Source organism: Meleagris gallopavo, chromosome 15, assembly GCF_905368555.1.
Source record: "Meleagris gallopavo chromosome 15, MGAL_WU_HG_1.1, whole genome shotgun sequence".
Classification (NCBI taxonomy): domain Eukaryota; kingdom Metazoa; phylum Chordata; class Aves; order Galliformes; family Phasianidae; genus Meleagris; species Meleagris gallopavo.
This window is the reverse complement of record NC_139418.1, coordinates 13,606,909-13,618,996: the sequence shown is the minus strand read 5'-3', so window position 1 is coordinate 13,618,996 and position 12,088 is coordinate 13,606,909. Positions and strand designations below refer to the sequence as shown.

The 12,088-nt window shown below is 45.6% G+C and overlaps 1 protein-coding gene across 9 annotated transcripts in view; it reads right to left on the bottom strand.

The window, feature by feature from the left end:
- RASGEF1C (RasGEF domain family member 1C) overlaps nucleotides 1–11,784 on the bottom strand; it is a 79,767-nt gene extending 67,983 nt beyond the window's left edge. Inside the window, exons 1-3 of one of the 9 annotated variants that reach the window (XM_085236387.1) lie at nucleotides 11,509–11,784; nucleotides 5,240–5,363; nucleotides 4,547–4,903 (exon numbers count right to left, since the gene is read on the bottom strand). In XM_085236387.1, the coding sequence (XP_085092513.1) occupies nucleotides 4,547–4,582 (36 nt within the window). In that variant the 5' untranslated portion in view covers nucleotides 4,583–4,903; nucleotides 5,240–5,363; nucleotides 11,509–11,784. Of the gene's footprint in view, nucleotides 1–2,711; nucleotides 2,896–3,144; nucleotides 3,351–4,546; nucleotides 4,904–5,239; nucleotides 7,161–7,256; nucleotides 11,259–11,508 lie in introns of those variants that run through there. The other 8 variants (XM_085236384.1, XM_085236386.1, XM_085236389.1 and 5 more) reach the window with 8 other exon arrangements.
- Nucleotides 11,785–12,088: the final 304 nt, after the last annotated feature.

Below are 12,088 nucleotides of genomic sequence, written 5' to 3'. Positions count from 1 at the left end.
ACCCTAGAGCATGTGAGCAGTATGCTCAAGCAGAAAACATCCTTGAGCGAGGAAAGGTGGAACAATAAACAAACAAAATTTGCTAAGAAACCCTTCACATACATTTAAACTTATGGTTATGAATCAATTTCCTAAGCCCATTAATTACCGCATGCAGTGAGAGAATAGGTTCTCCCAGCAGACAGGCACTGCCAGCAGGAGCTCACAAGCACTGCACGCCTTGCAGCAGGCATGGGCAGCACCTTCAGCATCATTTCCTCAGCCCTCTACATCAGAGAGGACCTAAACACTAAGCAAAAAGCTTTTGACCCTCTCTCCCCTTAAAGCCTTGTTTGTTTAAAGCACACACTCATCTCTCTTGCCTTGTTTCTCTGAAATATCTGACTCATTCTTAAATCGTGCCGAACTCCTGGCTAAGCTAACAGCCTGGGGCTATGCACCCTCCTACACTGGCTGGCCAGGAGGTGCAGAAGGGTCTCCTCGTTCCCTGCAGGTGCCTCAATCACTCCAGCAAGGACACGGCAACACTTTGGCACAGGTGAACCCAGCACAGCTGAAGGCACTCACAGCATCAGGAGAGCTGAGCCGCACGTGGTCACAGACGCACTGCTGGAGAGCAAGAAGTGCTTCAAGCTGCGTTCCTGACTACAGCACAGACGTATCCCTCTCCAGATCAGTGTCAGCAGCATAAACAAATAACTGGCTTCCAGAGATGATTTTCAAAACTCTGTTCAACAAGCACACATAGCAAGAAAAGCCTCGGGCAATTAAAGGACGACTATCCAGTGCTTGATTGCTCCAACAGATCTGTAAACATTACCCAGCTTACTCACAGCAGCATCACGCTTAGCCAGCAATGTGAGAAGGACAAACCACTCTGTGCCCAGCCCAAATCGCACACCATGCTCACTGAATAAGGTTTTTGACTATCTCAAAGGATTTCTTAAAAATATTTTAAGATTATTACCCCAAAATTTCATTAAATAACACTAAGTTCTTTCAACTGAGCATCACTAGGTGAAGTGACTTATAGTATAGTAGAAATGTTTTCTCAACTAATGACTTCAGTGAGGCGCGCTGTGTTTCAACAGCACTCGCCACTTTTAACTTAATAAACCAGGGGGAGCTATAGCAGTCATTTCCAAAGGGTTAACAAGGTAATTATCTTCCTTGGTTGACTGAATTAGAACTATACAAAATGCTGTGCTTCAGAGCAGGCAGAAGCGTACTCCTACCCTCAACCTCCCCTAACCCAAAACTGACAGGGGATGAAATTACATTGCTGGGTGAGGCTGCAAGAAGTCCAGGCGAAGTCAGCACAGCAGTAGAAATGCTGGTTTTGTCTCCCATTGCAAGACGCTTCGCAATCCCAAGGCTTGTAGGTACTACAGAACACCACAAAATACAGTTATTGCCCAGCAGTGGGGAAATCCCTGGGAGAGGGACCCAGAAGACACCGCCGTGACTCCCAAAAGCAGCAGCATCACTTCTCATGATGGTCGGTAAGTAGCAAGGCACAGCTTCAAGCCTGTGCAGTCTCAGAACATCTCTGACAACAAGCTAAGACCACTCTGACATCTCCAGTGCCTTCTCTTTGTTCTGTAGCATCACCCAGGAGGACTACCCTAACAGATCCTTCATTTCTAGCAATGTTTCTCTGGCTAGGAGAACCTCTCTACCACGTCTTCCTTGCAATTTAGAAAGAACTTGAGGGTAAAAAAGTGAATGCACTTCCCGTATCACCCCTCTACCCAACTCTTCTTTATCCCAAGCAGTCCACTCCTCTCATCCATAACAAAGCAAGGATAATGCACTCCTGGAAAGCAGTGGCAGGAGATGTCCCTGGCTGCACCACAGAGCAGGTAAAGCAGGGGCTGAGCCTGGCAAGGCTTGCTGGAATAGACCTGTTGGCTTAGGAAGAGCAATTAACTTCCAGTCTAATTTCCTTCTGATCTAAGTCCAGAATGACTCCCATTAAATCAATTACTGACATGGTGTCACTCTGGATTGTGGTCTCAAATAGAGCTTGTGAAATACAGGCTCTGTTACATCTACTCTAATACATTCTTTTTAACTAGGAAATACCTGTCCAGGAAATATCTTCTGTGCAATACAGAAGATATTCAGTATTTTAGGTTTTACTAAAAACACGAGGTGTACCAACCCTCCTGCCTGGAAATCTCAGGGGCAGGAAACTGCCTTGAAGGACCATCAGGTCCAAAGAACACAACCTGGACACAGCTTCTCCTCCACGCTTCTCTGTTCCTCCCAACCTCTCAGTGTTTCACATTGTACCGGAGCATCCTGGAGAGTCAGCACCAACACAGAGCCCCAAATCCCCCAAGCTACGCTGTGTCACCCAGGAATACCCTGGCTATCAAAGCCCACGCTGATGGGCAGTGCAGCTGCTCCCATGCCCTGGTAATTAGGTGCTACGGACACGCTCCTGCTGTAAGCGCATCTTTGACATAACATAGCATGACAATTTCTTCAGAGCCACAGAAATGCACTGCATACAAATAAACCTGAATGCTGAAACCATTTCATTGTTCATAAGAATATGCACACTGCACCTGTTACGACCAAGGGCACTGCCTGTGCCTCGGAGCTGATGAATTCAGCCTCCACCAAACCTGGCTGCCTAGGAGGATTGTTAAATTCCAAGAGCAAATAGAACACCGCAAAATCATTTTATGAAAATAAATCCTTACCAGATATACAGGGTGAGATCTTTAAATCCGAGCTAAGCAAAACAATTCACAAACTGACATTTTTCCCTGAGCTTCTCTTACGACCGCGGAGTCAGTTTAAATTAAATTTAGCCGAAAGCAAATAACTCTCGGGCTGACAGCGCTGAAGTCCCAGCCTAGAACAGCTGCCGGGGAGCCCAGCCCAGGACTCCGAGCAGGGGGAGGCAGGACGGTACGAGCCGCCCGAGCCGAACGGGAGCAGCCCGCGGGGAATCGCTTCCGCAGTGCCCGGAGGGAGCCGGGAGCAGGTGGCAGAGGCGGGCGGGTCCCCACCGCCAACACCCGCGGAGCACCGCCGGGTTTTTAGGTGGGAAGGAGAAGCGGGAGGAGCGCGGGAGGGGGACGCGGAGCTGCGGCAGCGCGGCGCTGGGGGGCGGGGAGCGGGGCTACTCACCGAGCTACGCGCGGCCGCTGCTGCCCCCGCTGCCGTCCATGGGGGCGGTGGGGCGACGGGAGCCCGCTGCGGGCGAGAGCCGCCCCGCGATGCGCCGCATCCGCGGAGGAGGAGGAGGCGGCGGCAGAGGAGGAGGAGGAGGAGGAAGAGCAGCCCGCGCCGCACCGCCCCGAGCCCCAGCGCAGCCCGGCCGCAGAGCGCCGCCTGCCCGCCGCGTCCGGCACGGGACTGGCTGCGAGACAGAGCGCGGCCCGCGGGGCAGGTGCGGCTCTAGGGACACGGCACAGCTCCTGCAGCTGCAGCGCCCGGGACCGTGCCAGAGCTCGGGCAGGGAAGGAAGGCGAGGAAAGGCGTAAAGCGGCCGTGCGTAACGTGGCCGAGCATCGAGCCGCCTCGCGAGGGCTCCTAATGAAGTACAGCTGTTCCCTGATATAATTATAGCGTCCTCCTCTTGGTAATTGGCTTTGGCAGTTGTGGTGATCAGAATTCTCTCAATGCACCTTTCGCTCAGCTCCTCCTTGCTGGAGGCAGAGACCGTAGCCAAACCTTGTCCTCGCCTCCCTGCAGACCCACGGTGTATGGGAAAGGTCCTGTGTTTCTGGCTCCCTGAACCCTGCGATTAGAGAGCTGTGACTTTGGTGGATGCCTTTGGCTCCCAAATAGTGAAAATAAGGCATGGTGTTTATTTATTTATTTCTGAAAGTATACGTCTTGGAAAAGCAAAATGACTGAGCTAGAAAAAGAGGGCATGGCATTTCAGATTTACAAACAAAAGGTTATTGCAAATGCTCAGGAAATGCTATTCTCTGGAAGTATGGCACCTTGTCAGGTTGGCCGTTAGGATGCCCAGAGCTGGCTGAGCATGACAGTGCAGGTCCTCTGCTGCTCCCTCGCTCTACCTGTGCTCTACACAGGCTGGGTAAGCTGCAGCTGGTTCAGACGCTCCAGTTCTTCCCAGATGAGTTTGTCTTTAGAGCAATTGCCAACGAGGGCACGCTAATACAAGCCAGATGTGTGGGTGTTTTATGTGTGTATGTGGGGAAAATGGATCAAGCCCACCGAATCATCCTGCAGAGCACACGCAGCCAACCCCAGGTTACGATTTCCAGTCGCTACAGGCCCTGGACCTGACTGCTTTCCCCTGATGACTCAAAGCTGAAACGTGGCTGCCCTATACCTGCTGACACTTGGGTGCTGTGAGGAGTGTAAATACTCCAGATAAGCGGGATTAGGGAACTCTCTTAGCCCAGGGTGGCTACAGTCCTGTGAGCAAAGGCCAGCTTCCCAGCCCAGGCCTTCAGTAAGTCACTCTCCCATGTTATATTCACCAGCAGCACCAACATGACAACTGTGGACCGAAAATGACTTTCACAGAATCATATGAGTAGATTAGCATGCTTACCTTACTGACAGTGTCCTTGTTTTTCTTACACTTCATGGACCTTCCAGGAGGAGCATGAAGGCCTTCTCCCCGCAGTTCTACACATCAGTATTTTTCACCTGTCTCTCACTGACTCATTTTCTAACATCTTCCCAGATGTTAAGCTGTTGAGTGTATGACTTCCAAAGATGAGCTCTGTCAAAAGGAGGAGGAACAGTAAATTTGTTCTTCTCTGACTTCTGTTACAATCAGAGCTGACTTCAACTTGTTCCTCAGATATTCCAAGGTAACTGTCTCCAAGTTTTGTCTGTTTTGGTGCACCTTTTGCATGTGTGCCCCTCTGCAAGCATTTTCATATTGTTTTCTGAAAGTCTTATCCTGGAAGTAGAAAACAAGGAAGCTGAATTCAGCCAGTAACGGGTCAGTGATTTTGTTCTTCATTTCATTCCATTTTAAGAATGCTTTCTTAAAGGAAATAAGGTAATGTAACTGTTTGATCCTAAGCAAGTGAGAACAACGCCTTTTTTCCCCTGGTATGAGGCACCTGTCCAACATTTTATTAACTCTGCTAATTGCATTGAGCATCATGCAGTGCTGAACAATCCTTGGCTGCTAATTCCCAGATCACTATAGTTAAGTTGACTGTTATACAAGTAAAATTCATAGCAAGGAAAAAAAAAAAGAAGAAAAAAAAAAAGGACATTATAGACTCACAGTGGCAAAGAACTGATCATAACAGTTCTCAGTTCTCAATTCTGATCAGCTTCTGTCAGCAAGCAATCACATTTTATGAACTACTGGAAGATGATGTTAGGACTCACTGCCACATGTTTCTGAGCTGTATGGGTACATGAGAGATTGATTGTTAGATCTTACATGTTCAGACATTTATACAAACAAGAAACATTAATTTTCCACATGTGAATATCTTATGGAGATTTCTATGCAGATAATTTGTATACGCTCTTTCATTTTGTTACATGTGAACCTGATAATAATCTGAATTTACATACACAAATTACTGGAAGGTCTGGATCTGGCACACTGGGGAGTCGTTTCTGGCTAGCAGCATTGGAGATATGATAACTATTTAGACAACTATATAAAATGAAATCAGCACTTGTCAAGGGAAAATGCATTGTTATGAAAACTGGAACCGGTATGTTCTCAAATTCTCAAATAAAGTCTGTGAAAAAGTTAATCAGAAATCCTCTCTTGCCACTCACCTGCCATACTGCTCTTCTTACTTCTTTCTCTCCTTTCCTGGGGTGCAAACCCATACCCAGAAGCAGAGAGCTGCAGAGGCAGAAGCAGCAGTAATATGCTGCAGATGTGCAAAAGTGGTGCATCACTGCTCAGAGCAGGGAAAGGTGAAGGTCCTGCACTCCACATTGGTGGCTCTGCTTGCAGGAATCAAGCACCCGTGTGCCCAAGGAGGACATCATCTATGGTGTGAGTGCAACACACACTGGGACTGGCTGTGCGTGCATGGTAGGTTTGACCAGGGAAGGCTGGTCTTGATACTTTTAGTTCTGAGTGCAGCTGAGACCTGAGTTCTGCTCTAGAAATAAGAGAAGAAACAAGGCCAGAAGAGACCTGTGGAAGAAGCTGCAACTGTCAGGTGGTGGTTTCTGGATGACACGTGCCCACATTTTCCATTTTTAAGAAGCACAAGGGCTTTCGAATTATTTTTTGTGTTTGTTTGTTTGTTTGTTTGTTTGTTTTGGAATGAGTATTCCTTCTGTTTTTTCTTATTTGATTATCAGGGTACCTATGCTGCAACCAACCAGAAGGAAACTGAATGGAAGCAAGTGGCAAATAATAATAAAAAAGCCAGTCAAGCCACTGCTAATCACATTAGTTTATATATGCTGCTTATAATTAGACTACTTAAACATTCATTTCCTTACCTCATTACAGACTATATCTTCCCAGGACCCTCACCTTTGTCCATTGCCATTGTGGCATACAGTAGAGATAGATACAATTACTCAGCTCAGTATTTGTGAAGTACTCCAAAGAACTTTGATGCAGCAGCATAATAAATTCTCAGTAGCAGCTAATTGTCTCATTTTAATGCATTTTTAATGAGACACCTGGGAGAATACAAAAACAATGCAAACCCACCGAAAAACAATATTTTTCATTGGCTTTGCAGTCCCTCCTCATTTATGTCTTCCTGCAAAAGGGCTTTTTCATATTAATACCACAAAGGGGCAGCCCCTTAGCTTCACCCAGCTGTGTGACAGCATCATTCTCTGCCACACCATGACCCACCATCCATGGGCATGCCAGAATCTATAAAACACCATGGAGGGAGTCCAGAGAGTAGAGTCCTCCATCCTGCATATGTTCCACATCTCCATCACTTTTGTCTCTCTAGGGAACAAAGGTACATTTATGTTGATTCCTTGTCATCTGAAATGTAGATGTAACTCTCAGATAGGAAGAAAAAAAGGTGGCAAAGGGTTGTAAGTGCACTTCCAGTCGGTGCTGGCCTGCCCAGATGCCTTAGCCTGCAGTCACTAACTGGTTTCAGCTGGTGAGAGCTCTGGTCCAAGCTCAGTAACTGTGATGCTTAACAATATAATGACATTTAATACTACTAGCATGTGAACAAACTGGTTTCTTTCTTTCTTTGTTGTGTTGTTTTTTTTTTTTTTGTTTTTTTTTTTTAATGTATCTTTGCTTCTTAATTCATAAAGGGGCTTTGCACATCTGCAGTACTTACAGAGACAAGGGGCTTGTTGCTTTCAGCAGAAGGGCTCTCCAGTCTATGCTGTAGCTGTGGTAGAGTGCCTAGCACAAACACTCAGGTTAGTTGCAAAACTCCCCTTGAATTTTGCTGCTTCTGGGAAATGCCTCAGAGTTAGGTGAGCTGGCTGCTTCTAGAGCACTGCAAAGCTGCTGGATTTGTTTGAAGCAAGGGGCAGAGGGTCACGTTGCAACCATAGGTCAGGGAGAGCATCACTTTTGGGAAATGAATATTGACTCACTGAACCTACAATAACAGCAAAGAAAAGCTCAAATCTCATAGCACTTAATAGTCCTTTGTTGATAAAGATTATTTTGACAAGACCTCCAGGAAACGTACTTTCTCACTGCAAACCCATTTCAAGGCTGCCTTTGCCCTTACTGTATTTCATCTCCTTTTCTAAGATGGATTTTTCTTCTCCACAGATGAGATCCCGGTTTCTTTCCAGACTTGGACAATAGTGCAGTTGAAAAGGATGACAAAACAAGCTTCTTCTCAAGCTGCCACACAAAAGACGTCAGTCAGGATATTTACAACAAACACTGGCTCCAAATGCGAGGGCTCCCATTTCCTGGCAGTGTTGCTCTACACAGTGTTTTCTCTGGAAGGAATCAATTACATCAGTGGGCTCGGGAATGTATGTTGAGATGGTTTAATCAGAGTTGAAAATCACAGTACAGAAAGGGGCTTCAGTTCTTCTGGCTGGACACAACGTACTCCATTTGGGAGACACTAAGGAATTTCACTGATACCAGACACATTAGCTCATCTCCATCCAGTGTTAACATGGCTGGTGGCAGTACTGTATGAATCTGATTCAGCAAAGCACTGAAGCACATGCTAAACATTAATTTCTTCAATTAGACTTAGACATGTGCTCTGGGCTGAGGATATGCCACAATACCCACAGAAATCACAGCACCGCTCATCAGGTAATTTGTTTTGACCAGTGAATTCCTCTGTAGATAGAAGTTTTGTCATATTTCCCATACGCCTGTCTGTTGGTTGGCTCTTCCTGTTGACTTTATTCTTACATTTCTAGGCAGTCTTTCAGAACTTAACACTTCCTCTTCATTATACATTTGTACAACATCTAGTACAAATAAGGCTGTGGTTTCCATAGCTCTCACAACACCAGTTATTACAACAGGAATGGATGAAGTGCAAGCTTTACTGCCTTCATAAATAGAGGCTTATAGTTAGACCCTAATCTTTCTTCTGTTTTCCTCGGTGTATGAAATGGGTCTTTACTCATCCCAGCTTGCTTTAGATCCCCATGGGGCAAAATGTCTGTGGGTGGAATGACATCTATTTGAAAGGATCAATAGGAAGCAAGAAGTGAAGATTAAAAGGTCTGGAAAACTTCTAAGACTTCAGCTGATATGTTGTGTAACGCTAAGGTTGTAGCAAGATGACAGAAGCTGCGTTCCTATGTGACTTGACAAGCTATGGAAATGCCAAATGTTTCTGCAGTAAGCTAATCTGCTGATAAGAAATTAAAGCAGTGGTTAATTAGAGACCAGGTTCAAGGGAAAGCTCAGCTGAGCCTACAGAGTTATTGCTTCACTGATAGAGCATGAGGTTTCAAAAGAAGTACTGAGTATAGGCAGGTAACCTGCAAGAGATGGGCCAAAGCCCGCTCTGTTCCACCAGTGTAAAATTTATTGTCAGTAGGAGCAGATTCAGACTGATAATCATCAGTAAGTTTCAGTGAACACTGGAATTGTCTGCTTAATTGTGTGAGAGTTGCAAGAGAAAGATAAAGGTGGATCTAAGTCATTATCCAGGGGCAAGTTCTAACAGTGCCGGACAAACATTTTGCTGAAGGGTCTTTCTTAGGCACTGGGTTTTTATCTGAATTCTATCAACTGCATTCCTAGGAGGAGGAAAAAACCCACAAGAGCAAACCATCACCAAGAGAAGAAACAGTATGTGTTTGATTGACAGCCATATATTCTTTTGTTTTGGTTTAAGTTAGAATTTTCAAAGGGGTAGGGCTAAGGACCTTCTCTTGCAGAAGACCAAGGGTCACATCCCTTGCTTGTCTAAACCAAGTTGGCTTCATTGACTCCTTTGCTGATTTATAGCAGCTGAGTGTCTCTACTGAAAGTATAGACCTGACGCAGAACCAGCAGCACACCCATGCCTGTTCTTCCATGATTCCAAATAAAGCGTGATTCATACCCAAGTACAGGAGAAGTGGAATGCAAAAAGCAAACAGAAGACAAGGTGAAAAGTAATTACATTTCCTTGACTGCAGATTAAAGAAAGTGGAAGAAAAGCCTAACACTAAAAATTCATTAGATTCATTCTCTTTAGAAACCTGTAAACTATGAAGGCAGGCTCTCTATTGAATTAAGTTTTTTGGCAGAAAAAATAAATATTGTTGTGTGAATTATTGGGACATGCATCCAATTAAAATCCTTTAACAGAAATGCACTGTTAATGTAAGGGCTATTAAGCTGAGCTGAAATACATAGATCATATTTAAACTGAAAGGAGGTAAATAATCCATTGCACTTATGTGATTGCCATTGGCAGAAAAGGAAGTAATGCAGAATTATGATAAAGGGTGCAGCCAATAATGGAAGCTGTGGCTGGCGTCCCAGAAAGAGACACCACCCAGAACTGGTGAGTAAAGCAAGTAGTAAGATAAATAAAGTAATGGCAAGACCAAGTACATGATCTGTTTTGTTGACCATAGGCCTACACAACCATTCTCTGCATGCAGGGAGGTCTGGCCTCTCTGAAGAGCACTGAAATTGCAAGGCATAAAACACTGGGGTGGAGAAGCCTTGGCTAACCTGAAATTATGGGCTGCTGGCATTTAATCCTGTTGTGTGACAGGCAGGTGGGTATACATGTGTGTCTACTGGTGCATGGACTGCTCTCCATTTCAGCCCAAACTGGAAGGTGACAGTTTGCTTTGGTTAGTTTTAAATAGTTTGAATTATGTAAACATTAATTTCACAGTTACAGGCTGAGATAGTAGAGACTGTGAAAAGAAAAATTAAGGAAAAATGTGTGTACAACAGTAGAAAGGGTTGCTGCCCTGTGCTACAGAGGAGAAGAAAGCTTTCTGCAAGATGGACAGAGCAGCCAACTTTAACAGGAATTACCCCATAGGGGCAAAGTATTTTCTTAGTGAGAACAGAAAGTGATTTTTATTTTTGCCACAGAAGATATTAAGGCTCACTATCTGTGATGGAGTCTTTCTGACTTCAGAACCAACAGAGCAATACTGTGTGTCCAATATCAAGTCACAAAACAATTTATTTGCCTTTTCCATCAGAACACATTGTTCCTACAGGGGCATAATTTTACAGCTCAACACTCGTGCTGGCTCTGAAAGCTTCTATTAAGACAGAAATCTCCCAGATAATAGAAAACTGTCTTAGGCCCCGTTCTCTCGCATCTCAGCTGCCGTCTGTCCATTCGGGAGTTTATAGCAAGCTCATCTTTGCAATAATAAAGAGACTTTATAAGAGGTCTTAAAAGGCCAACAGTTTCCAACAGCATCCCTGTCCTCCTTCCCCCCCTGTTGCCTCTTTTTCCTCCCTTGTTTCTGGGAATCAGGCATCACTGCAAGTCTGATCTGCTAGGGATGAGAGACTGAGAGACCTTGCACTGAGTTTGGGGGGTGTCAAGATTTGATATCATTTTGACCTCCAGTGCCAACGTACCCTGCAGCCCAAGGGCATAATCACCCCAGTGCTGCCCACAAGGGCACTCGCTGCGATACCCTCACCTCTTACCTCCATAGCTGTGCTGCTCTCTGATGCAGGCTCTCGAGATGCTGACTGCAGCTGACTCTGGCTGCCCCACGGGCAACTCAGTGAACAAACCCGAGCTGCTCACAACAGCCTCTTCACTGTTTCATTTCCCCACTATGGGAGCACCGGTGTTCCAGAGGTAGAAACAACAGTACAGATATTAAACCAAGACTTCCCAAACCAGTCTATCACTGAAGCTGAAATCTCCTGGCAGCAGCAGTCCATGCCTCAAGATCTCCCCAGCTGCTGCAGGGCAGCCAGACCCACCAGCCAGGCTTTCCCTGGCAGGAAATCTTCCCCTGCTTTTCCTATGGGGGGGAGGGAGGGGGAGGGGGGGGGGTTGTAGACCCACAGATCTTTTACAGAAAGATGGATAAATACAGGAGAAATCAGAAATATGGCAATAGCTGCATTTCATTACTTACCGCTTTAGTCATCCAGAAAGTTATACTTACAAAGTGATAGCAAACATGGTTATCTCCGTGTTCTGGGTGGGTGTGAAGTATAACTTGAAGGACGCTCTCAGAGCTGCTACTGGCTTCCTTTAGGTCCTAAATTTCTCTAATACAGCTGAATTAGCTTCTTTATTACTGTATCAGAGAAGAAGGCTGGGTTTACTTAATATCCAAAGATGCTGGGCCTAGACAGGTGGCAAGGCAGCCCTTCATCAGTAGATGGAGGGAAAAAACACAGCCTCTTTCTCTGGTGTATTTGTTTTAGCATTTTTCATTTCCAACATTCAATTAGTCAGCAAGGTTAATCTTTAGCTAGAGCTCTGTGCGAGGACTGTCTTTCTTTCCTCCTCTTTGCCAGAGTTCCGCATGCATGGAGTCTTTGTATTCGACAAGGCAGGGACTGATCTGGGGAAAAAACAAAGCTGTTGCCTTCTCCCAAAATCTCCTTGAGAGAACAAGCAGCGCACTGGGCTGCATTAGGACACCCCCGTGGACCTAAGTCTTGTCCAAAACAACCACCCTAGCCAAACCACCAATATCTGCTCTTAAATGTCAAGCAGAGGAATTCAGTCCAGATGTG